Genomic DNA, 26,550 nt, shown 5'->3' on the forward strand with positions numbered 1-26,550 from the left:
AGCGAGGCGAGGCCTGACCCGTATTTTCAAAATAGGTTTTAATCATAAGCTTTATATACAAATTGTTGTACAGTTATTTTAATAAAGTGAAATAGTAAGTGAAAAGTACAAAACACAAAGCTTGCTCCTTCCCCCCGTGAAGTATCAGAGGCGTGTGCACAGCCCCAAATTAGTGACGCAGTGAACGGACAGCCTGTAAAATGGGTTCGGGCCAACTGTAAGCCGCGTACAGGAGACCAGGCAGGCAGCAGGGCCCACCAGGCCAGGTCTCCGCTGCCGGCCCACTTCTGAAGAACAACTAACAAAACGAGCAGCAAGGGGCCAGGACCCGCTCGCACGCTCGGGCCTGACAGCTTACGCTGCACAGTTAGCAGCTGTGCAGCTCAGCGGCTCCCACCCCCGGGTAAGTATCAACAGGGTAACAAATTCTGAAGCACAAGCTGTTGAGAGCGTTAATCAGCGGTGTACGTATTGCACTAGGTAAGCGGACACTTGGTTCTCCGAATACTTGAGTTGCGTTTCCAGTACGTGTCGGGCTGGTTGTGCCTGTGTCCGCAGGGAGCGGGCGCCACGGTCCCACGTTGGCTGACTGGCCTGCGTGGAGTTACTGGTCCCGGGATTCGTAGAGGAGCTTGGCGGCCTGCAAGGTGACCCAAAATAAGCACGGAGCCTGGCAGGGGCGCCCCCGGTGGAGCGGGAGGCAGGTCTTCATCTGGGAAAGGTGGGCAGTGCCCTGGTGGCAGGGCCAGGGCCACGGTACCTTGTGCATGGCCGCCAACCATGCTGTCGCCTGCCTCCTGCTGCCATTTGCGTCCTCACCGGCAGTCAGCTTCAGCTGCATCACGCCCTCTGCCCCTGGGGTTCTGTAGTGCAGGGACATGCCTGTGGCCCGTCCGTTGCCTCCTGGGGGCAGGAGACAAGGTAAGGCTGCCCCGAGGGGACTCTGAGCACCCAGGATGCTGCCAGCCCTGACGTGGTGGCCAGGTGGTGAAGCCTGTGCGAGGGAGGCGCCTTCTGGTGTATGACCCCAAGTAACAAGACTGGAGGTCCAGGACAAACACGGCCACATCACTGAGAGCCCAGGGAGAGAAGCAAGTGCCGCATCTCCCAGCCCCGGCGGGGCACCTGCGGGGGGCGGGGCCTGCACCACCCTGGCCAGCCTCCCACCCGCCCCACCACCGAGAACAGGGTCGAGCAGAGGGAGCCAGAGAAGTGCCACCACCTTGGTCACCAGCACCCCACCCTAGCACATGAGCTCCGGAAAAGATGCCCCGTGTAGGTCAGCCTGCTGGGACGTGGCCTGCCTGCCCCTGGGCTGGGACCAGCTGCTCCATGGACAATGACCCGATTCCTACACCTGTTCTGAGAACCCTTCTGTCCCAACCATGTCAGCAGTTACATGGAGACCAGCTCCTGGTGACGTTCACCTACAGCTCTTCTGCTGACTGTGGGAGGAAGACTCCAGCTCTCAGAAGAGTCCTTCAATCAGACACAGGTCTCCAAGTCAACATGCAGGCCAGTGGGGTCAGGACGCGAGCTGGTAGAGAGGGCGAACCACCACCAGAGAGCTGCCTCCGTGACCTCGCATGAGCCACGGTCCTACCCTGCAAGTCAGTCCAGCTTGGCCCGGCGGGGCTCCCTGTGGGTGCCCCCAGCCGGCTCTGCCCGCCACCTGCTCCGTAAGTGGTTTTACCGGCGCCCCGGCCACACTTCCATGTCTCCTATGCTGCCTCCAGCTCAGGGAGCTGCCCCAGTGCCCCCACTCCCATGAGAAGACAAGGTTCTGGGGATTCAAAGGTTCCAGGAAACTTTTGGCAGAGCAGGGTTCACTGTACTCCCAATGGGCATCATGAGCCCCAGCTGCTGGGACTTCGGAAAGGCTGGCAACTTCACTGGGCCAGCTGGATGGTGACCGCTCCCTGGCCTCTGGTGGGCCACGGCAAGGCCGTTCCTGCGCGCACCCTCCAAGGCTGAGCCCAGCTCCTCCAGACCTGGACTTCCCACCAGGGCACCTGCAACTCAGCCTGCTTGCGCTCAGGGGACAGAGGGGGCCAAACACTGGCCAGGCCCTCCCGCCCCAGCATTCCAGAAGTCGGACGTGCAGGAGGCGCCTCGAAGAACACAGTGAGCCCGGCTGTGAAGGACAGGACCATGTTGGGAGAAGGGCCGCCACCCGCCGGCGGACTGGGCCTGCTGAGGGCCAGCAGATGCTGACGTGAAAGCGTCACTGAGCCCTGCTTTCCCCCGGGACAGAATGAGCAAACTAGACAGAGCTCTTCCGCCAGGATACTGTCTTAGACCCGACCCTCTTCCAAATCAACCAAAAGTGAATGGGTGTTTCGCAGAGAACCCTGACGTGGACCCCTCGAGACAGCAGGATGCGAAGGAGGCGCAGGGCCCGGGCAGTCAGGGGAAAGGCGAGGAGCATGTGTCTGACCTTCAGAGGCGGGCTGGCTCCCCGGGAGGCTGGTGTGAGTGTGAGTGTCTTTTTCTACGTCAAGGAGGTAGGCAGGCAGGAGAGAAGACAAGCAAGAGCCAATCAGAACACAGAAAGCACGGTGGACACAGCCACACGGACTCCTCAGCACACTGTGTGCAGAGCGGAACACAGACTCCCCTTCGGGGGAAGGGCGGCCGCTGCGCACGGAGGTTTGGGTGGGAAGACCCAGACTGGGCTCCTCCCCGCGAGCCCACGAGGAGCCACAGAGCCTTGTCTCCACAGAAGCCGACGGCAGGGAGTGCCAGGAGGGCCCTGCCCCAGACACTCGGGAATCTGGTGGTGCCAACTGCATCTGGGCTTGATCCTGGGTCCGAGTCCAAAAATAAATGAAATGGCACAGGAGAGCGTTCAGACAACGTGTTTAGGCAAATTTTCCTTCGTTGTTTTTTTTACATGTTAAGCCCCTGTTCACTGGCGAGTTCCCGAGCCAGTTACTGGATACAGGCCCACAGGGGAGGACAGGCAGGAGCCTTGGAGACCCTGCCACAGGCTGAGTGGGATGGCCCAACAGACCCTGTCCGCGAGGCTGTGCTTGGCCCCAAAGGTCATCCCGGCTGGCCGCACGCGGCCTTTACCTCCAGGAGGGAAGCCTTCCGTGAGCATCTGCACGGTGGAAACGTGCGCGATCTCCACCTCGCGGCGGCTGTCCCCGTCCAGAAGCAAGTACCTACAGCAAACGAAATGTGTCCATGCCATGCCACTTCCCGGCTCGGTATGACAGCTGTCAGCGCCGGGCCACACCCTGCTCTTACCTCTGGTTGCTGGAAAGACGACAAACCATTGTTTCTGATTTCTCTGAGTTTCCAAAAGTCACGAGGAAGGTGGCTCCTTGGGATGCAAAGCCAAACGTGAGGACATGGCTGCTGCTTTGTTACGTGTGTTCCAGGCTGGCAGGCCAGCTCCCGTGGGACACGCACAGGGCCAGGGCGGGATGAAAGCAAGGCGAGCTCTACCCCGCGGCCCCTGCCGAGGCCCACAAGAGGCACCGCCTCAGGGGAGGCTGTGCTCCAGGTGACCTTACCTCCCAAAGGCCTAGGTCACAGGGCATCACCCCCACCCCCATGCTCAGGAGCAATGGCCCAGAGCAGCAGCGAGAAGGCACAGAGACCCCCCCACCCCACCCCCCTGCTACCAGGAGTGGTACCGCGGGCTGGGGTGAGGGCTGCTCAGTCCTTAGAAGCTCTGGGGGGGCAGACCTGTGTCCCTGAGCCCCGGGTGAGACTCAGCCTGCTGCCGCCCCAGGGAAGTGCCGCCCGAGCCCAGGGTGGACGTCCCCAACCCGGGTCCCAGGCCCAGCAGGTCAGCCAATGTGTCAGGTGTGTCCGTCTCCACAGAGAAGGGCCGGGGCTGCACCCACTTCTCAGGTGCCCACGAGTGCCGGGCCGGGCCGGCCCCAGGCACTTACCACTCAGGAGCACCTTGAGCTGCCTGTCATAAAACTCGGCCTCCTTGTGGGACACCAGGGCGCACTGGGCGCACTGCCGCACAGGGTCCACGAAGCACATGCGCCGCAGTGGCACCTTCTGGCTGCAGCACTTGTCACAGAAGCACTTCCCACAGCGGCGACAGTGGTGCTGGGGACACGGGGCACTCAGTGAGGACGCGCAGGGGCCCCACGGGCAGGCGGCCCCTCACCCATCTCTCCGCAATGGGACCACCGACCAGGCTGCGACTGAGCCAGGGCTCTGACACAGGCCCACCGCCCGCCCCACCCACCCCACGGCCTCAGCTCACCTTCCGGGTGAGAAAGTCAAACTTGGTGTCACACTGCATACACCTTGGGCACTAGGAGAGAAGGTGGCAGAGCGTCAGGACCCGGAGCCCACGCCGCGCAGCCCAGCCCTGACGGCGCAGTCAGCTCCCTCTGAAACCAGCCAGGGAAGCACCCATGAGCCCTGCCTGGTACCGGGGGTGGAGGAAAGCGTGGCCAGGGGCTAGGCGGGGGGCAGTGTCCCGTCGGCAAAGTCAGCACCAGGTAAGTGCTTGAAACACACCTCGGGTCAGGGAACCAGACAGAACAGACCGGACCTGCGACCTGGGGCTCAGGAGGCTGGACCTGCTGGACAGCAAGTCCCATGCCCGCTGCCCCGAGATGCACAGATGATCAGGAGGTTGGGGACAGAGCACCAGAGGGACAGGCGAGGCCCAGGACCTGAAATGGCCACAGCATTGCCAAAGCAACCGACCACACAAAAGAGCTCAGACCCGCCACCCCACGCAAAGTGACAGTCACTTCCACAGACGGGCTGTCCCTGGTGGACACACCTGCCACCCCAGCCCAATGATGCAGTGACAGTGAAACACCACCTCCAGGCAGGGAGCCAGGAATGTAATCAGACACCCTGCCCATGTGACCCAAGGGTGACCCGTCCAACAGGGCGTGTCCCCCAGGGTCCTGCCCTTCTTCCTCACTGACCAGCTGCTCTGGGCGGCCGGAACCCATGCCACCCGGGCTCTGTTCCCCACCCTCCCTGACCCCCCAAAACACAGGGGCTTGGCCCCCCTGCTCTGCACATACCACCTCCAGGCCCAGCTGTGGGACCCAGCACTGCCTGGCCAGTCAGGCCTGTCACTCTGAGGAGATTCACAAGAGGTGCCAATGCCCACCATCCTCAGCTGGTCTAAAACAGCCCCGTGGTGCCGGGGCCCTGCAGATGCTTCTGGAAGGAGCCTGGCCTCCATGGCACAGTGTGCCCTTCTCCATGGAAGGACAGGCATCAGGCGAGCCTGCAGCAGGAAGGCGCCCTCGCCCCACCCAGCCCCACATGGCCGGGGCCCCGCACCGAGCTTCCTGAGATCCCATGACTAACCTCGTTTTCTCTGCTTGTAAGCTGCTTTCTGGACTTGGACCCAGGGCCTGGTCCGCCCTGGCCTTCCAGAACCATCTACAGCTCCCCGCCAACTTCAGGCTCCGGCTGGCTGATCACTGAGCTGCTGCTTCTGCCAGCCCCTGCCTTCCACAGTCAGTTCTGGAATGTTCCCTGTGTTTGGTGCTTGGGCCTCTCCACATGGCAGGGCCTCTGTGTCACGCTCCCTGGTGACCTCACACAACCACCAGCCACAGAATCCACTGGGTGTGGGTGTAGCCAGGGAGGCTGAGCCACTGGGAAAGCCAGCATCAGACCAGGCTTCAGCACACAGAGCTGTGCTCCCGGGGTGGGACGCGGCTCCCAGGGCCGCTCCCTGTATGCTGGGACGTTCACATCTGGACCACTGAGAAACCAATTTCTAAACTAAGACCAAATCCAAATTGAAAATTTGCTCCCTTAAAAATATTAGTGAACTAGAAGCTTTTTATTAATCTAAGTAAGCCAATGAGGTTATTTTTAAATATAGTAACTTTCTTGTTATTTACATAAAAGAAACTTTTCAAATGATCAAGAGAACAACTTGATATGAGAACAAAATTAAATAAGGAACTAAAGCAACGGGTGAGGGTATGAGAGTGAAACCCCACCAACGCACTCCTACCCCCAGCCTGATGGAAAGCTGCACCAAAGGCAAGGCACAGCGCCACCCGGCCCCCAGCCCCGCACCCCTGCACTGGGCCAGAGGCTCTGGGCTTCCGGGCACCTGCTCTCTGGGGAGACAGAACGTACCGAAGTCCAGAAATCAGGTGTGATCAACCCATTTCCGCCACGTGCAGCCAGAGGGGCCTGAGATGCCAGCCCCTCAGGCTGCGTGGCACCCAGACCTCCATGTGTTGCCGGGGGTGGCGCTCACACAGGCACAATCGCAGGAGAACCAGGACCCTCCAAAGGGACCCTAGGAGCTCAGGGAGGGCCCTGCCATGAGATGCACGCGCGCACACACACACCCCCCACCCCTGCCAGGACGGGCAGCAGGCCGGCTGTGGAGCGTCTCACTCCACGTGAAGCAGCACGAACAGGCGCGCCTCCAGCCCAGCTCGGGAGCCTGCGCTCACCTCCACAGGGCCCCGGCCCCGCAGATGGGGGAGACCGGTGGGGAGGAGGGGCCTCATGAAACGTCAGCCCTAGTGAGACACCCCAACTCCAAGCCCGCTGCCGGCTGCGGGTCCCGGAGTCCGAGCCCGGCCGCCCACCGTCGGGCCCTCGCTGGTCCAGCAAACCAGCAGGTGACTCGGGCTCCCTGCCAGCTAAGCTTTCCGGTGGGTAAGTGAGGAGACCATGAGCAGTAACAGGAGAAACCAGAAAGGGCCAGAGGACACTGGCCCGGACCAAAGACGTGAGCACAGAAGGGGCTTCTGGGACTTGGGGGTTCACCCTGCACAGCTGACAGCACAGGCCAGGCACAGAGCTCGATGGAGACGGGTCCTGGCCAACCTGCTGCCCAGATTCAGGCACCAAGAGCCCCTGGTGCCCGGGGCAACCCGTCAGAACTAGTCCCCACCCAAAAGGGTCTGCCCAAGGGCAACTCCCCCTCAGCGTGAAAATAACAAAGTTTTAGGACAGATGCCCACCCTCCCTCTAAGGCTAAGGTGACAAAGGATAGTCATGCCCTCCACACTGTCCTCTCTGAGGCACTGCTGGCGCCTGGCTCTCACACTAGACCAGGTCTTAGGTTCCTCAAAAATAAGCCATAAAAGTTAAGTTTTAAAATACACGTATTAATGTGTCTTCATTAAAAAAGCAGCTTTCTTAAAGAGTAAAAGCTTAACTCCTACAAATAAAGAACGACCCTGAGTTGAAGACTCAACTCTCTGCTGCATTAACAAAGGACCAGGCTCACGCAGCCCCATCTGCTGTGCAGCACAGAGTGGCCTGGAGCTCCGGGGGAAGGGAAGGGGTCCCCCCCAGGCCCAGGGAAGGAGGCCAGACCGCCAGCCTTCCTCAGGGCGCAGGGAGGCCCTGGTGGTGTTTCACAGTCACGCTTTCTCCCAACACCAGAAGCAGCGCCCAGCCAGCCTGAGGGGCCGTGGGCAGCTCTCCTGAGGGAGACAGTGCCCCTGGAGGTCCACTGGCTCCGCAGCCCCAACCCTGCACCATGATGGACTCGCCCAGGATCCTGGGGGCCAGAGATCAGGGAACCCCACTGGTAGTGTTCTAGGAACGCATCTCGCAAAGAACCCCCTCCCCATGTGACTTAGAGAAAACTCACAGACACCCCTGCTCACCCACGACAAGCCAGACACAGACCCCAAATGTGACTGCTGACCAGTCTGTCCCCACTCATCCGTCAGAATAAAATGCCCACTGACCTGACAAAACTTTCATCAATCTTCTCTCCTTCCTTTAGGCCCCCAAACTCCGCTTAGCCTGGGGTGATGCCTCCCCTGATGTGCTGTCAGATCAGCACCTGCCCCTCCACCTCCACCGCTCACCCCCTCCCCTTCTAGCCTGGGTCACTCCTCCCACGAAGGAAACCCGTTGCTGCCTGGTCTTGGACAGTTTGCAGACCCCTTGGTTGGAGCTTCCCCTCCTACAATGACCATAAATCTCTCCCCACCTAAGTCTGACCTTGTTTTTTATCTGACACACCATGCTCTCCCCTCCCTGGTTCTGCATCTGCAGGGTATCTGAGCATCAAAATGACAGCACAGAGCCGTCATCATTGGTTACACCCAGTGCCGAGGATGGGAAAAAAAGGGGGTGAGCATGCAAAACTGCACGGATTTCAAGGAGAAAACTCAGTATTTGGGGCTACATGCCAAACAGCGCACCCCAAGCCCACTCCCCACACTCCCCCACTGCCTCCTGGCCTCACCAGCTCCCAGGGAGGCACGCACTGTGGAATCCTTGACGTTGACACTAGAAAAGAAATCCCCAGTTATTTCTGAGGCAGGAAACCCCCTGAGAAGCCGAGAGCCGCAGACGTTTCCCGCACTTGTAGGGGTGTCCCCCAGGGCCCAAGCTAACAACCTGGTTCAGGGTCACGCACCCAGTAACAGATGCAGAATGGGCTGGCCTCGGACCAGCGGGAGACAGCTGGAATGACAAGAGGGGAGGGTGTCTACAGACATGACAGCAACACTAACCCACACAAGGGCGAGAATGGGGGATGTCGGAGGAAGCCAAAGATGACATGTCACCTCCGGCCCTGCTCTACCTAATTCTTCCGCCTACTCCAGACCACCACAGGTAAACCTGCCCCTCCCAAAACACAGTGATTGTGATCATGACATTCTGGAAGCACCGACCAGGCAAGGAGCAGACTGACCCATCCCAGGCTCCATCCCAAACTTCCCAGCCCAAGCTGCCCCAGTCCAAGGTCCTTTTCCTCCAGAATGCTCCCTTTGGTAATTTCTCGACTCTGGGGCATGTCCCAGTAAATTTCAAGACAAACTTCCTCAGACTCAGAAAGTAGTCCACAGTCACTCAGAGGCCTCCTCCCGTCCTCCAAGCTCCCTCGGCCTCTCAGGCCTCCTCTGGCTGCTCAGACCACAAACAGGGGTTTGTGAGCTCAGATCAGTGTTTCTGAAGGGCACCCGCCACCCCGCCAGCACGGAGCGAAACGTCTGTTAAAGGATGGGGTGCCACGCTGATTCGAGTCTTTCAGCCCGACCCTGTCAGTCTCCTGAGTTCTCCAGTCGGCTGGGCAGAGCTCCAGGCGCACCTCACCGCGTGGCCCTGCAATACGAGGCCCACACAGAAAGGCAACTTACGTGGGAAAACCTATGCAACGAGGATTTCAGGAAAAAGCGAGGGGCCCTGGACAGGAATGGCAGTGGGGATCCCAAGGTCGCACAGCAGTGGTGCCCCGGCTAGACCGTGTTTCCACGCACGTCCGCATGCTCCGAGCAGCGGGGCTCACATCCCTGTGCCAGCCATTCCCCAGGGGATCAACCGGACGGAAAACGTCTAAAGAGGGTCCTCAAGGGGCAGCAGTGGGCAAAGGCTGAGACACATCAGCCTGGCCTCGGGGACACCCTCGGGCGACCGCTCAGGGAGCTGCAGACACTGCAGACACCCGGCCCACCGGGCGCTCGGGCGCCTGGGCTCCCCTCCCCCACAGGGAAGAGAACTTCTCCCTCACGTGCTCGTGCCTGCTCCTTGTCAGTTCGTGCTGCTTTGACTGGTCTTTGAACCATGATAATGTCCACCTGCTTCTCTCACGGATCCAGTTAGATGAAGTCTGACATGCGCTTATGTATGGGAACCAGACCCACGATAACACCTCCTTTTTCCTTTAATCATCTCTCACTGCACTAACCGAGGAGACCAAGTGAGGAAAGGTACGTTCTGTTAGTTCAAAGTGTACAAGGACCAAGAGAAAAATGCAGAAGAGAGCACAAACAGGTCAACAAAGAACAAGAGGGGAGGGGCGACGTGGCCCAGCTCAGTGACCCCGCCACCCACTCCCCAGCACGGCGCCCTCTCTGTGCCCTGACTGCAGGCACCTGGTGACTGCCAGCTCCCCTCAGGGCGCCAGGGCGGTGCCGCTTAAGTGGAAAGAGCAGCCCCGGCAGGACCAGGACGGAGGACTGAGCCCTTCCCCGGGGCTGGCCCCACGGCCCCTCCCCAGCTTCTGGGCAACTCACCACCAGAGTCTTAAAAAACACCTGATTGCATTCCAGTCTCTTAGAAACACCTGACTGCATTCCTCAGCAGAAAACCTGCCGCCTGATAGGTGATTCTCAGGGAAGGGAGGAAAAGTAGTCGATCACAATGCGTGAGGGAGCAGTAACTTATAGCCTTTTCAAAAATCGTGGAGCGCTGGTGTCTCAGACATTTGTGATTTACAGGAATGCACGAAGTTTTTCGCACGGCTTCACGTAGCTGAGAATTACTGGCTTACGGGATCCTGTCCAAACTCCTGGGCCGGCACAGAAGGGCCTTCAGAAGGTGCCGCACCCACTCTGCCGACGGGACAGCTCATGCCTGTCCGCCCCGCACCTCTCGGGAGCAGGTGCAGCTCGCCAGCCCGGACGCCCTCCAGACTCGGTCCGGAGACGCCTACTCACACCCGAGACCTCCCTCAAACACCACCCGCCGCGCAGTGCAGACCCCGAGGGTCCTCCAGGGAGGATGCTGTTTGGTAAACAAACGCCGGACTCCTCGGCTGTCCCGCGGGGTTCCAGCTCAGCAGCTCAACCAATGGGCGCTGTGGGATTCGCAGACGCCCCGGGGGTGGCAAAGCCCGGGTCACATTGTGGGGAGGTCTGTGAGGGGCACAGAAACTTAGGGAGAGCCTGCGCGCCCCGAGGACGGGAGCCAGGCCGGGACAGAGCGCACGGGCAGCAGGGGCGCGGGGGCGCCACCAGAGCGCGGAGCGGGTGCCGCGGGCGGCCGAGGGGGACCCGGAGCGCGGGGGGCGGGCCGGCTGGGGAGGGGCGTCGGGGAGGCAGGGCGGGCCCGGATCGGGGTCCCGGGCCGGAGGGCGGGCGGGAGCAACCTACCTCCTTGTCCGGGACCCATTGCGGCTCCTCCAGGCCGAATGGGCTGCCGAAGGCGCGGTGCTCGGGCACCATGCGCAGGCCGCTGGGTGAGCGCACCAGCTTCTTCGAGTCGCGGCGCGCGGCCACCTCGGAAGACATGACGCCGCCTCAGCGCTCGCCCGCCGCGCGCGACCGGGTCCTCGCCCCGTCGGGAGCCCCGCCCCGCCCCGCCAGCGCGGCTGACGGCGCCCGCGCCCAATAGTCTCGCCCGGCCCGGAGCGCGGGCCAATCGGCGCCCAGGATCCGCCCTGTCGCTGCGCTGTCCAATCGGAACGAGGGCACCTCCCCTGGCACCCTGCGGTCTGTCACCAATAGGCAGTGAGGGCCGGCCCGAGCACGCCCCGCCCCTCTCGGGGCAATTGAGACTTTGGATTGGCCAATTAGTCTGCTGCGTGGGCGCTGCTTCGTCTCTTATTGGCACATCGGTCGCAGGGCGCCCGGCGTTCATTGGAGGAGGAGGTTGCGAGGGGCGGGAAGGCGCTAGGAAGCGTGTGGAGCGCGCGAGGTGAGATCGCAGAGTGGTCGTTTGGACGGGGCGGGGGTGGGCTTTGAGGCGGCCTTGGGCTTCGTGAGCCCCTGGGAGCGGACGGGGTCAAATTCGGCGCCTGTGTGGCCCTCTTGCGGGGCTCTCCAGGGGGCGGAGTCCTGCGTCATCGACGCCCCTGAGCCGCGGTTAGGACCCGCGGGCGCGCGGGAGGGAGGGCGGGAGAGAGGGCCCTCGCGGGGCCCTGGTGGTGGAAGGGAGCTCGGGGCCGGTGCAGCGCGGGATGGAGAGCCAGGGTGAGAAGGGAGCGGCCGGCCCTTAGGGCCGCCGGCTCGCAGGGTTTGGAGGAGGCCGCCCAGCTGCGGGGCCAGTTTGGGCCGTGGCAGCAGGCCAGGGGCCCTGGGGTGAACGGTGAACCGGGTTTTAGAGGAGGGAGAGGGTAGGGTCAAGGGTGGCAGGTGGACGACCACGGGGATGCAGCGCTGAGTGGGACGAGCAGGTGTGCGTGGGTGGCAGGTTGCATCTGCGGGACGCCCTGGTCCATGGGGACGGCCAAGTCAGGGGTCTGCTGGACACCCGGGTGTGGGGTAGGCACTGCGGAGTCGGGAGAGCTCAAAGCTACAGGGGCTGAAAAGAGAAGAGGTTCCCAGACGAATAAGAGGGTCCTGAGAAGGGAGGGGACCCAGTAGTCTAGGCTGGGCAGCTCTGGAGAAACCACAGTGGTTGCCCAGGTGTGAGAGGACCTGTGTGGCCACCCAAGGTCCGGGTGAAATCTTCCCCCAGCAGCCTAGGGTGAAGGAGTGCTCATTGCTGCCCTCTTCTTGGGGGGGAGCCAGAAAACATGCCCAGTCGTGAGAGTGGGCTGCTCCCAATGCAGCTGGACACCCCCAGGCAGGTTAGCCTGTGGATAACTGAGTTCTCCAGAGGGTGGAGACCAAATGGTTTTGCTGGCTGGGCAAACCCACGGGCTGCAGGGCCCGGGAGCCTTGTGCTTGGGCAGGAGACCAGCCCCCAGGCGCCCAGCTCCTTCCACCCAGCAGCTGCCTCCAGGGTCCCACAAGCACATGGCAGTGGTCCCCTGCCCTGCTGCAGCTGATGCTGCAATTCGGCCTTTTCTGGGCATCTTGCCCATCGCCCCTGCCAGCCCTGTCTCCCTGACCAGACTGTGTGAAACAGAGAGTGCTGGTGGCCTGGCTCTGGAAGCCTCAAAAACAACCTGATAGTGTCTACGTCAGTACCGTATCCCAGGCACTGAAAGGCAAAGCCCACAGTGTGCCACCTCCTCTTGGCCTTGCGAGCCCCCGGGGCGCCAGGCCTTGCTGCTGGACACTGACCCCAGATCCGGCCTGAGTGACTGCCGGCCTGGGCATCCCCGCCCTGCTTCACTTCTTGGTGGGCCACGCTGGAACACTGGGTGACTTGCCGAGGTAGCCAGCAGCGTTGGGCTCCCACAGAATTGCGTGCTCAGGCCGTGGGAGGGGCCTTTCCACCAGGGGGCCGCCACAGGCTTGCCTGGTGAGGGTTGAGGGCTGCGGGCCACAGCCTCCATTGTTCTCTGCCTAAGCAGCCTAGTGGTCACAGACATTCCGGCTTCCTGTCCTTCAATATTCTCCACTCCCTTTTTCCACTCTTTCCAGATCCCCGTGGAGACACATTTCAGGGACTTTAAACTGAAGGATGTAAAACCCACTTCATTTGAGTGAGCCCAGTGCACACAGGTCCCCAGCGTCGCCCCAGAGCAGTGGGTCAGGGCAGGGTACTCACCTGGACCCCGGGCCTGGCAAGGGTGAGGCTGGGACAGGTGCTCCTTTCTTTTCTTTTGCAGAGGATGAAATGGGCTGACCGTCAGAATGCAGGGGGTTGGGGGATTTCTTCAAATGCATGTGTGTGTGGGCATTGAGTCCAAGGTTTCTGAGTTAATTGGCCTGCAGAAGGTTTGCCCTAGATTTATCAGCGGTGTTCCTGGTACAGTGAAGTCTCTCCAACCTCTGGGCCGATGGTGAACCCCAGTCACAGAAGGGACCGCACACCCAGGCCACGGACACTCCTTTGCACTCGGCTCCTGGGCGGCTCGGAGTGACAGCAAGTGTGTTGGAATCACTGTCCCTGGGAGGTGATATCTGTCTTTCTGGTCACCCTGCTGAAGATAATGGATTTAGATCAATTGGACCTGAATCCCAGAATTATTGCTGCAGTGAAGAAAGGTGTGTTTACTGATATTTATATAAAATGATGATGGAAAAGTATGAACGTGCCATGCTCCATACAGGACGTGTGTACAAGCTCGTGTATCCAGGCCTCGAGGACCCTCCCTTTGCTTACTCCTTCCCAAGACGATTGATCCCAGTCAGAGCATTGAGACTGGAACGTGCTGCAGGCTTTTCAGTGTGTGTGTGTGTGTGTGTGTGTGTGTGTGTGTTTAACTGAAAGAACTTTTTTAAAGTTAATGTTAACGTGAACTTCCAACATCCTGATGCTGGTTGAGCGCATGGTGGGAGCACTGAGTGCGCGTGGGGGCGAGTGCAGCAGTGGGGTGACGTCCTGCCCCTCCAGGCTTAGCTGTTGTTTCTTTAAGGGCATATCAGTAGTTTGGTTTAGTTCTTCCTTCTATCCAGTCTGACCATCCGTGTCTTTTAGCCAGAGTGTTCAGTGTGTATGGATTTAAGGTAGCTGCTGACAAATTGGGCTTAGCTCTCCCTTGTTATGCTGAGCTGTTTGTCCTATTTCTTTTTCGTGGTTGTGGTTCTCTTTTTTTGGCTGCTTCTGGATTGGTTGGATATATTTTTAGCATATTTTTTTTCTTTTTACTAGTTTGAAAGTAATAGTCTTATCTAAGCTCAAAATTAGTTTATTCACTCTCCTCCCAAAACACCAGCCCCTCGGGCGCATTACCCAGTCACCCTCCCTCCCAGATGCTTTAGCCCCTCTCTCCTCTTGTTGCCCCCCCGTCCCGCGTTCCCAGCCCCTTGGTTCAGTAGGCGTCGGATGGGTCCCTTCGCAGACCCTTCCCCCGGTGTGGCTCCCCTACACTCACCCGCGCCCCGGCCTCCGTCTCTGGCTTGTGTACACGCAGGCCTTTCTTGAGGGGTGTGTTCAGGGACAGACCCGGGCAGAGGCCCCTATGTGCTTGTCTTCTGCTGTAGCTGAGAGGGGGCTTCCCCCAGGCCCCTTCCCTTCTGTCCAGATGTCATCACATCCTGCCTGGGGTTCCTGCAACTTCAGGGAGCAGGCTGATCCGGCCCTCCGCCCACGGTGTCCCCAGAGCTGGGAGGCCCCTGTCGTCACTGCTGTGCTGCCGTGTGCTACTGTGCTTGTCCTATTACTTATTTGTATAATTTCAGCCAAACTGAAATCAGTAAAGGAGGTTCTGCGTTTTTCTGGGCCAGACCTGCAGAGAGTGACCAGCCTCTCGGGCCCTGATGTGCAGTACTTGCTGAGAACAGCCTCCTCACACCTACGGGGGAGCAGCGTGTCCACAGGTGCGGGTCCTGGGGTTTAGGGAGACCCCACGGCCGCTCTGCTGCTCCAGGCTGTGGGGCCGAGGTCACAGCGTCCAGAACAGGGGAGAGTGCAGGGCCGTGGGGGCCTCGCTCAAGGGGTGGTTCCTGAGCCAGGGGAGAGGGCTGAGGGGCGCGGGAGGCCGGGATGAGCCCAGAGCCCGTGGGCCTGCAGCACTGGAGCTCCGCAACTGGAGGGACCTGTCCCGGGCTCCCTGCAGGACTGGGGCCCCCGTCCTCCTGCCAACTCACACCCCCTCCCCACCCCCAGCGCTCCACCTTTACCAGCAGAAGGAGCGGTTCCCCGAGCAGCACCAGCGCCTGAGCCTGGGCTGCCCCGTGCTGGACGGGCTCCTCCGCGGCGGGCTGCCCCTGGACGGCATCACCGAGCTGGCCGGCTGCAGCTCTGCCGGGAAGACCCAGCTGGCGCTGCAGCTCTGCCTGGCCGTGCAGTTCCCGCAGCGCCACGGAGGCCTGGAGGCCGGTGAGTGGCCGCTGGCTTGGGAGGGCAGGTGGGGGCTGGGGGCCCCTGCCTGGCGCTGCTCCATCCAGGTGCTCGGAGGCTCCCCGGCGGGGGCGGTCCGCTACAATTCCCGTCTCTCTGCGTCTGCTTTGTGGTTCCTGCCTCAGAAGGGTCGGGGGGAGGGGTGCCCCCGAGGAGCCCCCGCCGGCTGAGCGCAGGGTCCTGGGGCCATGGACCTGGCCGCACCCCAACCCGCAGGCTCCCCCACACACCCGCGGGGCCGGCACGCACCAGATGTCGCGTTTCTCTTCCCAGGAAGGAGCCGAGGGCGGGGGGGCTGGCCGAGCCAGGGTCTCAGGGGTCCCAGCATTTCCAAGGCGTCCTTAGATGTTAAAAACCATTTCATCGTGAGAACCAGAGTGGACATGAGGCTCCTCGGGCCCTGTGAAACTTACACACGTCCTCACTGTTCCCTGCCCGCCAGGCCATCTGTCCCCAGACCTGGTGCGCAGGGTTCAGTGTGGGTCTCCTGGCCGGAAGTGGAGGCGCTCACACCAGAGGCAGGCGTTGTGGAGGCCTGAGGGCAGGTACCCGGCACCTGGGTGGACCGATGTGACCTTGAAAGTGGGCATGCTGGGTTCACTCCCCAAAAGACCTGCTGTGAAATGAGTCTTGCGCCTGCTCACAACTGGGATGGGGTCCCCCTGGATCGGTGTGTCCGGGGCTCCCGCCTCTGCCTTCTCAGGGGAGGCAGGTATGGTGGGACAGGCGGAGCCTCCATCCTGAAGCTCCTGGGCCTGGTCCTCTTACCCCACAGTGATCTGGGTGTGTCAGCCCAGTGGGGTCCCTGGGAACCCCAGTTTTCTCCTTGGACCGTGACTGGTGTAGTCACCCATTGGCGTCCGTGTTCTGTACACAGTGCGCCAGGCACACAGCAGGTGCTGACTCACCGGGAGAAAGGAAGGGGCACCGCAGGGCAGGTCCTCAGAGCTGCTTGGGGCCTGGGCCCCCCACCCGCCGATGCCAATGCCCTGATAACATCCCTTGGTAAAGCCTGGTCCCTCATGCCCCAGCTCGGGGCCCTGCCTGTGTGCTCTCCCGATTCCAGCGCATGTGGCTGCCTCGTCCACAGCTGGTCTGGAGGGCCTCCCCCAACCCCCATTACCACCATGCAACCCGGGGTCTCCCCTCTTGGTAACAGTCACCTCACATGGATTCCTGGCAACCCCTGCTGGTGACCTGGACTCCACCGGGAGACCGAGGCCATGCTCCCAGCTGTGCCTGCCTCCTCTGTGGACCTTCCCACGCCTGTCAGACATGGACAAGGACCCTGGGAACCCAGAGCCGGTGGACATGAGGCTGGGAGCCCCAGGTTCCCAAGTGACCAGTGAGGTCCTGGGCAGAAGAGCCAGCAGGGCGGGCAAGGACCAGTATCTGTTTGCAGAGATGCAGCTCTCGGCACGGGAGCGGGGCGTGAGGGAAGAGGAGAGCCAGGCCTGGGTGACGCCTTGCAGTGGCCTGGCGGGAGGGAGGCCCCACGGCCACCGTGACCACGTTAAACGTTGGGTCCAGTGCATGTTTTCTTGAGAAAGTGGCTTCCCTAAATCAGGTCTGAAAGCCCTAATTTTGACAATAATGGTCGAGTGGCTTCAGAGTTACTTTGAATCCTGCACTTAAGAAAATGTGGAGCTGGGCCAGGGCCACCTTCCTGCCAGCTTCTCAAAGCCATCTCAGCAACAGCGCAGGCCCTCTGCCGGGTGGGGGCAGCGTGGCGAGTGCCCCGCACACCTCCCCTAACGAGATGTGGGGGTGAGGATCGTCGAGCAGGCGGAGGGGCTTGGAGGACCACGCATGTGGAGGCAGGCTCAGTTCTGAACCTTCCGTCCAGCCCCCTCCCCCGGGATGTGGAGAACAGGGTGACTCAGGGCTGCCCTGGCGGCGTGACAAGGGGTGTTCCCCAGGCAGCACTGCCCCCAGGAAAGACCTGGAACACGCCAAGAAGGTTTAGGAAGGGCTGGGGGTCACAAGCTCACCACCGACAGGGTCAGGCGCGGTGGGGGGTGGTCTCGTCTCCTCATCTTCACCAAGGTTGAAATTGTGTTGAAACAGAATTAGATCAAAGTGAAAGGCCCACTCACAGCAGGACACGCAGATGCGGCGTGGGCGCTGCTGTCTCTTCGTGTCCCCCCCCTCCCAGGGCCGGGCAGTGACCGGAACAGGAGTTCAGCGTGGCCCTGCGAGTCCGGGGCTCAGCCAGATCACTGGCCTTTCTTCTTCTTTTAAAATTGAGACATAATTCACATACCATAAAATTCATTCTTCAAGTCTACGGTTCATCAGTTTTCAGTACATTCACAAAGCTTGCAGCCATCACTACGATCTAATTCTGGAACATTTTTTTCACCCAGAAAGGAAACTGTCCCCATTGAGCAGTCACTCCCCATTCTCCCTCCCCAGCCCCGGGCAGCCCCCATCTGCTCTGGTCTCTGCACATTCGCCTGTTGGGCTTTTCAAATAGACGGGATCACATGACTTTCTGTGTCTCAGTGTAACGTTTTCAGGGTTCGTCCACATTGGAACACATGTCACTACTTCATTCCTTTTTATGACTGAGCAACATTCCACTGTGTGTCTCGACCACAACTGAGTTACCCATTCCTCTGTTGACAGGCATCTGGGTCCTTCACACCTTTCGTTTACTAGTGGCTTTCGGTGACGGGACACCGAGTAGGATTGCTGGATCATATGGTAGCTGCGTGTTTAGCTCTTTGAGGAACTGCCGGGCTGTCTTCGGCAGCGGCGGCGCCATCTTACTTCCCGTCAACAAGTGTAGGAGGGCCTAGTCCCTCCCCATCCCCACGGGCACTTGGCTTTTTGATGCTGGCTGTCCTGGTGGGTGTGAGGCTGTGTTCCCCTCATGACTGATGTGTCAAGCATCTCTGTGTGCTGCTGGCCATTTGGAGAAATGTCTGTTCAGATCTTTTGCCCATTGAAAAGCTTGGGTCATCTTTTTGTGGTTGAGTTATAGGAGAGCTTTACACAATCTGGATGCTAGACTCTCATCAGATACATGATGTGCGGTGTTGCTTCCTTCTGAATGTTGTTTTTCGTCGTCTTGACGATGTTGTCCTCTGAAGCAGGAAGTTTTCGCTTTGCTGACGTCCTGTTCCCATCTCTCCTCACTTGTGCCTTTGCGCCCATGTCTGCAACTCTGCTGCCTCATCCAAGGTCATGAGATGTACCCCTGCGTTTCCTTCTGAGAGTTTTATGGTTGGGCTCCTGCATCCGATCCGTTGTGACTTCATTTTCATACAAGGTGTGAGGTTAGGGTCTAAGTCATTCTCTCGCGTGTGGATGTCCAGTTGTCCCAGCACCATTTGCTGAAAAGACTACTCTCCCCACTGAATGGTCCTGGGACCTTTGTTGACAATCAGCTGCTACGAACACTGCTTATTGCAGATGCCCCTGGTCCTTTTAAGCTGCAGGACTCCGGGTCCATCCCTGGTGGGGGTTCCAGGTTCCTGGTGACACGTCACCTGCTTTTTGTTTACTAGCTTTTCCAGGGGCAGCAGTTACCCTCGTAGCCCAGAATCACAGGAGGAGCTTTGACGGTGGAATCGAGGAAACATCTGCCCAACAGAGCCTTGGAGGGGCAGCTCCCTACGTCTGCGGGAGGGGCATTTCCAAAAGTCGGGAGAAGTTGGGAGGCCCTGATACTCCACTTCTTCCACCTGGGACAGCCCGGGGGCAGACCCACAGGGTGACACCCTGTTGGCAAGGGGGCTGTGGTGGGAGGCCCGCACCAGCCGGCCTCCATCCTTGTCGGAGGGCAGGCCCCGCGAGGGGCGGCGTTAGAAAGGAAGGAGGCCTCACAGCTTGCTCACCGCACTCTGGCTTCGCAGGGGCCGTGTACGTCTGCACGGAGGACGCCTTCCCCAGCCGGCGTCTTCAGCAGCTCATCGCTCAGCAGCAGTGCCTGCGGGCAGATGTCCCCGGGAACGTGGTCGAGAAGATCAAGTTTGGCAACCAGATCTTCATTGAGCACGCAGCCGACGTGGTGAGTATCTGCGGAAAGTCGGCCCGGTGGGACACACGCACGCGCTCGCGCACATGCAGCTGGTCTGCGGGAATCACGTCCTGGTGGACATGAGCCCCCGTTCCGTCAGCAGTACTCCAACCTGAACCTCAGGTTGAACTGGGCAACCTGTATTTCTGTCAGCCTCCCCCAGAAGGAAACAGGAACGTGACACGCCACCTCCTGCCCCAACAAGCTCCTCCGTCCCCTAGAAAAGGCGGCAACAGGCAAGGGCTCACCCCGTCACAGAGGTGACCACTGCCCAGAGGAGGACAGGACCTGCTGTCCAGGTCACTGCCCAGAAGGAGGGGTCCTGTGGGTGTGACCTCTGCCTCTGGTGGGGGTGAAGTCTGTTGTCGAGGTGCCGGGGCCCCCACCTGGCCAGGCCCAGTGGGCACCCAGCCCAGACCAGCCCATCAGACAACAGCGCGACTGGCCTGGCTGAGCCTCTGGCGCGACACACCTGGAAGCTGCCCCCAAGTCGCATGCCCTCCCCGTGGACAGGTAGTGGGGGCAGCAGAGGGGGCAGTGGCCCTTGGGGAGGGGGAAGGAGGCAGGCAGGCACAGGGGAAGCGGTCAGCTGAGGTCGCTGTTGGGTGGGGGGCCAAGTAGGGAAGGCAGGGCCCTCAGAGGGGAGATGGGACACAGAGGACAGGCCAGTGCACCAAAAGTAAGTCTGTGAAGCTCCCCTCCCCGGGACCTGCCCCAGCTTAAGAACTGTTACAAAAAGAATTTCAAGTAAAGAATAAGATGTATAAACTTTTAATTTTAAAAAATTTTACAATAAAATACATGATCACACATAGCGCGCAGAATAACACGACGAGCAGTGGCCCGGGCAGCAGCCCCTCCCGGGAGGCAGGCACAGGCGGCCTGGGAGGCAGCAGCGCCGGCCCAGCCCGCCGCTAGGGGCCAGCGTGGCCGTGGCTTTGCGAGCGAGTGCGTCCTGACAGCAGTGTGGCTCCTGGTATGACAGTGCGCAGGGTGCGGGGACACAGGAGGAGATGCTTCGTTAGGGGTGTGGGCTCCCCGCCCCAGGCCCTCCAGCCTCGGCGACCATTCCTGGCCGTCACAGGGCCGCTCTGGACGCAGTGAGCAGCTCTGCCCTGGGTCTTCCAGGGCAGGGCGCAGCTTCACTGCAAAGGAAGGCGGTGGGTCAGGGCCAGGCCTGCCAAGTCCCGGTAGTGCCATTTCCAAGTTTTGTTCTGGAAACGGCTTGTGGGGAGGTGGCCCCCACCCTCCCGCTGGTGTGGGCTGCTCGGGGAGGAGGGAGGTGCAGACCTCAGCCTGCTGCTTCTGCACAAACGGGCCCCCCAGGGCCTCGGTCCCCCTTCCACCTCCTGGGGCCCAGGGTCTCCGCACTGGGCCCCTCTCGGAGTCCCAGCCCTGCAAGTGGGCGTGGCTACCACTGGCCTGGCCCCTGCTGTCCCTGGCTGCACGCCTGCGTGGCTGGGGGCACTCACGTTAAGGCTGGCGTCCTCCAGGCCGCTGCTGCCGCTGTCGTTCTCCACAGAGAGAGGCTCCGCTGGAGACGCCCTGCAGATTTAAGCACAGAACTGAACTTTATTCCAGGTCAAGGAAGCAGACACTTGACAGCCCCTAAGAGTGCTGGGTGGGATGGCCAGTGTCTGGCCGCTGGGCACCTGAGGGCCCTCTGCCCTGCCCCCTGGGGAGCCCAGCCATTCTGCCCCCCAGCCAGGCCAGGGCTCCCCGAGCACAGGGCTTAGGGCGTTGGTAGATGGGCAGGGCTGGCCCAGGGATGCCTGCAGCCCCCACCCCGGACCCTGCTTGGTGTCCTAGGATACAGCCCAGGTCGTCTCAGTGGGCATGAACCTGGATGCAGGATGGACTCAGATCTCCCTGTGTCCCTCCGCTGGGTGGGGGTGACAGGCCAGCCCTGGCAATGCGGCTGAGTCCAGCTGGCCAGACGCAGTCACTGATGGTCCCAAGGGGGGCGGGGTCAGACTGCCAGGGACTTGGGACATGAGGATGGGAGGGGCCCTCTGGCGCTGGCAGTGACAGCCACCTCCCCTGGCCTCCAGGACACCCTGCTGGGCTGCATGAGGAAGAGGGTGCCGGTGCTGCTGTCGCGGGGCATGGCCCGCCTGGTGGTCGTCGACTCTGTGGCAGCCCCGTTTCGCTGTGAGTTTGACGGTGCGGCTTCGGCCCACAGGGCCCAGTGTCTGCAGGTGCTGGGGGCAGAGCTGCGCCGGCTGAGCTGCGCCTTCCGGAGCCCCGTGCTGTGCATTAACCAGGTGGGCCGGCCAACACCCCCTCCACCCCGCCCCGTGCTCAGGATGGGGGTTTGGGGCAGAGCCAGCAGAGCTGACCCTGATCCGGCCCTTCCAGGTGACGGAGGCCACAGAGGAGCAGGGAGCGGCAGCCGGGCTGCCTGGGTGAGTGGGGCTGCCCACGGGCAGGAAGGAGGGCAGCATCGGGGCCTCCGTGGTCTCGAAGGTAACAGTGGGGCCTGTTTTCTGTCTCAGTGCCAGGGGAGAGCGGGTGTGTCCAGCCCTTGGGATAACCTGGTCCAACCAGCTCCTGATGCGGCTGATGGTCGACCGTCAGCGCCCCGAAGAGGCTGTCCTGGCCCCACCCAGCCGCACCTTGAGGGTGGTCTTCGCCCCCCACCTGCCGCCCTCGTCCTGTTCCTACACAGTCACCTCCATGGGTGTGCAAGGGACGCCTGGGACCAAGTCCTGCTGACGTGGGGACTACAGATGACCAGCCACATCCCAAGAAAACCTTCCAGCCCCGTAGTGCAGGGGACCAGCCCGCTCAGCATGCCCATCACCGCGTTAGGGTCTCCTCGTCCCATGCCACCCCACCTGGGGGCTGCTCCTCCCTCTGGTTTCGAGATGTGCCTGGCTCTTAGGCCACGAACCCATGCCCCCCCACTGCTGCGCTGGCTGCTCTGGTGTCTCCACAATGAGTTCCTGGAACATCCAGCCTCTCAATGAGCAGTTTTCTCCATCCTGTGCCTGGGATCGGGGCCCACAGCCTTCTCGGGCCCACATCCCTGCCCAACAAGCTCTCCACCTCGCCCCCACAGGCTCCTCCCTTCTTCCCGGCTGGTGCCTCTGTCCGAAAGCTCCCAACACCCACACCTTGGGCCACAGTGGGCCAAGGTCAGATGAGCCCCTACTGACATCCTCACCCCCTTGACGGGGTATAACTCCTGGCCCCCAGCACACATCCCATGGCCAAACCTTTGGTTTGGCACAGGGTGGAGAGAACACACCTGCAGGCTGCAGGGTCCAGGGGAGGAGATGGGGATGGGGTAAAGCTGTTACTTCTGCGTTGCCTCTGCCACCAGCCACAGCTGGAGGAAGGAGGAAGGTGGCTTGGCCCACCTGCTAGGAAACCCGTTCTGGGCGAACGAGAACTTTATTCTAAAAAGAGAGCACATCCCGGTGTCTCCTCAGTGCCTCCTCCAAGCCTGGCCTTAGTGGCTAAGATAGCCATCAGCCCTGGCCTGGGGGGGGGCGTCCACGCCAACAAGGCCACCTGCAGAGACCAGCACCCCTACCTGGCCAGGGGCTTACTGCATAGGAAGCCGGATCTCCTGTCGGCACAGGGTCCAGCCACATCTGGCTACAAACTCCAGAATCTGAAATGCTCTTGGAAACGTGAGGCTTAGAGATCACAGAGGGACATGACTGCCCAGGGCAGGCAGGGCTGCGTCCGTTTTCACCCCGACCATCGCCACGTCTGCGCATCTCCACCTGTCGCCCGGCCCAGAGCAGGCCCTGGACAGATAAACATGTGAAGTGAAGGTGCTTGCTCTCTGCAGGCGCTGCCCCAAATACATCATCCAGGTGGACACCTGTCCTCGTCAACAGCCCTTGGAGACGGCACTGTTACTACAGCTCTCAGCAGTGACCTGGCCGTCCTCCCACAGCCCATGAGCCGGTGATGACCCCAGATCACCCGAGGCCAGCGCTGGAGGTGGGGCTGTAAATCCCTGTCACCGGGCAGACTCTGCACATTTTTCTAGGGCACGATGATCCATTTACAACTTCCATCGTGTTTTCAGAGTAGTCTGTGGCCCTAAAAAGATTGAGTGGCTAGTTCTTAAATAGGAAAAAGTTCTTTGAGGGTTGGAGTTTTACAAAGAGCCTTTCTGCAAAAGTACAGGGACATTACAACAAGAAATAAAACACTTTATTTTTGTAATTAAATACAAACAGTCCCGAATGATTTCCTAGGCAAGTCACACCAACGAGAAGAGAAAACTATGGCTCCCAGACAGAAGGTCCATTCAGCGGCCGACCCGCGCCCCAGCCCAGCAGGAGCCCGCCCGCACTCAGCCCGCGTCCCGCTGCTGGCGTTCCCGGGAGCCCACCCACCACAGGCCGCGGGACCCGGGCTGTGCGGCTTTCTGTGTCTCAGGAACACCAGCAACCCCCTCCACCAGGGCACCCCGGGGACAGTCCAGTGGGCCTCACAGACCTGTGACCAGCCCCCCAACACCCCGCAGCGCTGGGGAACCAACTCAAGATGGAGTTCGTATCTTTATGTAACGACCCAGTTACACGGAGGCCGCGTCCGCAGGAGTACACTCACCCAGCTGGTCTGAACGTCACCTCTATTGGCGCTATCAAGTGTCACCTTAACAGTTTCCAGAAGCCCCATGAGTGTGTGGTACACTGCCCAAAAAAGTGCAAATATAAACAGAAGTCGCCTCATATCTATGTGACATGCCTTCTCCAAGAACATTCTAGAAAGCCGTGACAGCGAGAGGGCCAGTCCACTGCAGACCAACCCGCGCGTCCTTGGCAGCACCTGCACTTTATAACGTGACTTCTAATTCCATGACATTCTTAGCAGCAAGTTAACAGTTTTTTAAGTTCCAGAAAATAACTCTGTACCTGTCCAACGTCGTAAACACAAAGCCCGAGTGCTCTGCCCCCCGGGCCCTCTTGCTTGCGCTCGGGAAGGCGGGGCCTGCAGCTCTCCACCTCTGTCATCTTCCCAGGGGAGTCTGTCTAACCTGAGAGAAACAATGCAGACTCGGGCACTGGCTCCCTCACCACGAAAGGAAAACACAGAAGGGACGGCTGGACCCCCACCTCTCCCCAAAAATGTGAAAATCCTGACCACCAGACTTGAAGCAGGTTACAGCCTGGCTTTTCTCTATTTTGAGTTCAAAAATCAAACTGCAGCTTCCCATGTAACACCCTCTCTGAACCGTGAAGGTTCTGCCGACCCGACTTCACTGGGTTTCTTCCCCCAAGCACCGTCTGCACACAGCCATGCAAAGGCGACCGCCGCCCTCAGCAGGAACCGGGGCCAGCGGGGCTCAAGGCTGGGTCAGGTTCAACCAAGGCTCCTGCAGAGATGGTCTCTTTCCACCAACTGGGAGCTTAAAATGAAATTCTATTCTCACCCCTACATTTACTCTCTCTAAATGCCCTTTGTTTTTCCAGCAAGAACTGTCACCAAGGGAAACTGAGTGGGTTCCAAATGGACTGGGCCAGCTCTGGCTGGGGAGAAAACCTCAAATGGAGCGCGAGGAGGCGGGACAGCTCCCTGGCCCCCTCTCCTGGCTACAACGTGACACACAGACCTGGCGCCCTGCCCTGCACCCGGGCCACGCCACATGGCCCTGCTGCACCTCAGAGCAGACCTGAACGAACGAGCCAGTGCCCAGTCCACATGAGGACAGCTCCGCTTCCTTCCTTTCCCCAGTGGTTATCACAACCCATCAAATGTTTTTAAACACCTCCAGAGAGCATTTAGAAAGTAAGGCCCTGATCCGCCAGAGGCTGCCAAGCCTAAGTGGAGTCAGAGCGGAGGAAAAGGAGCACGGCCAGAGGAGACAGGCTGTGGGAGCCCCACACGCACCGGAGCCACCTGTGGGGGGCCCTGCACACGTCACAAACAAGCACATGTGACCTCTGCCACGAGGTGACCCAGCATTAAACAAGTCTCAGCCTCACTGTTAACAACAGCCTCAGCCCCAAGGACACAGGCAGTCCAAGGGCGCCCCCAGAGCGAGTCCCAGGGAGCACGCTCCCCAGCCCAGTGCGTTCGTGAGGGAAAGGTGGCCTTTGCGGTGACAGCACCTCTGCGCAAACATTAAAATAAGATCACCCTGGCAGCGTTTCACAAGGGTACTCATAGCTTTCCAGACCCTTTTCAAACCCAGAGAGAGTGAATGTGGCTTTTTCACGGTCAGCGTGGCTCTGCCCCGTGCACACACGTGACATCGGGAATTACACCTCGGCATCTGTCAGGTAATTTCCCAACCTGCCAGCGAATCTTACACATTCCCTTAAGGAATAATGCCTAAGGGTTGATGAGAACAGTCCTGTCAGAACCCACCCTGTGTTACTTAACCCTACAAAGAAAAGCTTTTTAAGAAGCAAGCATGCATCTCCGTGTGCTCCCCCCAACCCTGCAGTGTGCAGGGGCCAGGTGGGCGCCCAGAGTGTGTGGGGCGGGGGTGGCGGGAGCCCCACAAGCCCCGCACCGCAGCGCTGGGCTGAGCAGCAGACCCGGGAGGGATGAAGGCCTTCCCGCCAGCCTCTCGTGTCTCCCATGTTCCTCTAAATCCCAGGCATCACTGCCAAGGGCTGTTAGATTCTTATTCTCAAAGGATGCAGTTTAAAGCTCCAATCTTAATGTACAGCCTTAATACAGTATCACAATTTAAAGCAGATTTTGGTGCTGTGGCAAGTGTCCGTGAGCAGCGGCCGAATTCCTAACGTGCTGCAGCCGGCTGCCGCGCCTGGCCAGGGTCACCGTCATGTTTCGGCAGCTCTCCGTCACTACAACTGCAGGCCACTGAACACAGTTCGGGGCAGACATCCTGAGGCTGGTGGAGGTCAGTCACCACCCAGGAAAAGAAGCGCCCCTGGGGCCTTCCGTGCAGAGAGGGGAGGGGACTGGCAAGCTGGGAGGGTCTGTCTGCTCCGTGAGCCCCAGGGGTTCAATCTAGCTCTGCCTCAGCCCTCAGTGGGCCAGGTCAGTGCGGCTGGCACTCAGAGCTCGCCAGTCTGCCACACAATGATTTCGTTCCTGTGTGAAAAAACAAATGGAAAAATTATTGTCAACCAGTACTAAACATGCCAGCTTCCAGTGGTCTCAGCGCTAAGAACCATGGCTGCAGACTCAAGTCAGCACGAGAGTCCTGATGCTCAGATGTGCATGTGCAAGGACCGAGAGATGGG

General features: G+C 60.3%; 3 protein-coding genes across 22 annotated transcripts in view; 1 reads left to right on the forward strand and 2 right to left on the reverse strand.

The window, feature by feature from the left end:
• Positions 1-21: 21 nt before the first annotated feature.
• ZFYVE21 (zinc finger FYVE-type containing 21) lies at positions 22-11,035 on the reverse strand. 2 transcript variants are annotated; one of them, XM_074364959.1, is made up of 8 exons: positions 10,818-11,035; positions 4,235-4,285; positions 3,906-4,074; positions 3,253-3,328; positions 3,076-3,167; positions 2,438-2,491; positions 761-903; positions 22-640 (listed from the first exon to the last, which is right to left on the reverse strand). In XM_074364959.1, exons 1-8 carry the CDS (start codon positions 10,953-10,955, stop codon positions 605-607), a joined length of 759 nt encoding a protein of 252 aa, XP_074221060.1. In that variant the 5' UTR covers positions 10,956-11,035; the 3' UTR covers positions 22-604. The 2 variants fall into 2 exon arrangements, with proteins under 2 accessions (XP_074221060.1, XP_074221061.1); XM_074364960.1 differs by lacking the exon at positions 2,438-2,491 and having other exon boundaries at positions 10,818-11,031.
• XRCC3 (X-ray repair cross complementing 3) lies at positions 10,299-26,039 on the forward strand. 7 transcript variants are annotated; one of them, XM_074364946.1, is made up of 7 exons: positions 10,299-10,456; positions 13,312-13,544; positions 14,682-14,819; positions 15,109-15,321; positions 19,203-19,357; positions 21,418-21,771; positions 21,862-26,039. In XM_074364946.1, the coding sequence occupies exons 2-7, from the start codon at positions 13,490-13,492 to the stop codon at positions 22,333-22,335; spliced, it is 1,389 nt and encodes a 462-aa protein (XP_074221047.1). In that variant the 5' UTR covers positions 10,299-10,456; positions 13,312-13,489; the 3' UTR covers positions 22,336-26,039. The 7 variants fall into 7 exon arrangements, with proteins under 7 accessions (XP_074221047.1, XP_074221049.1, XP_074221050.1 ...); XM_074364948.1 differs by lacking the exon at positions 10,299-10,456 and adding an exon at positions 11,180-11,361 and having other exon boundaries at positions 13,272-13,544; XM_074364949.1 differs by lacking the exon at positions 10,299-10,456 and adding an exon at positions 11,180-11,361.
• Positions 20,122-26,550, reverse strand: part of KLC1 (kinesin light chain 1) — a 52,277-nt gene continuing 45,848 nt past the window's right edge. For 7 of the 13 annotated variants that reach the window (XM_074364931.1, XM_074364930.1, XM_074364933.1 and 4 more), the window contains one exon: positions 25,791-26,398. In XM_074364931.1, coding sequence (XP_074221032.1) covers positions 26,333-26,398 — 66 coding nt within the window. In that variant the 3' untranslated portion in view covers positions 25,791-26,332. Of the gene's footprint in view, positions 20,512-20,838; positions 20,912-24,246; positions 24,369-25,790; positions 26,399-26,550 lie in introns of those variants that run through there. The other 6 variants (XM_074364929.1, XM_074364927.1, XM_074364928.1 and 3 more) reach the window with 2 other exon arrangements.

Source organism: Camelus bactrianus, chromosome 6 (genome assembly GCF_048773025.1).
Source record: "Camelus bactrianus isolate YW-2024 breed Bactrian camel chromosome 6, ASM4877302v1, whole genome shotgun sequence".
NCBI classification, from domain to species: Eukaryota; Metazoa; Chordata; class Mammalia; order Artiodactyla; family Camelidae; genus Camelus; species Camelus bactrianus.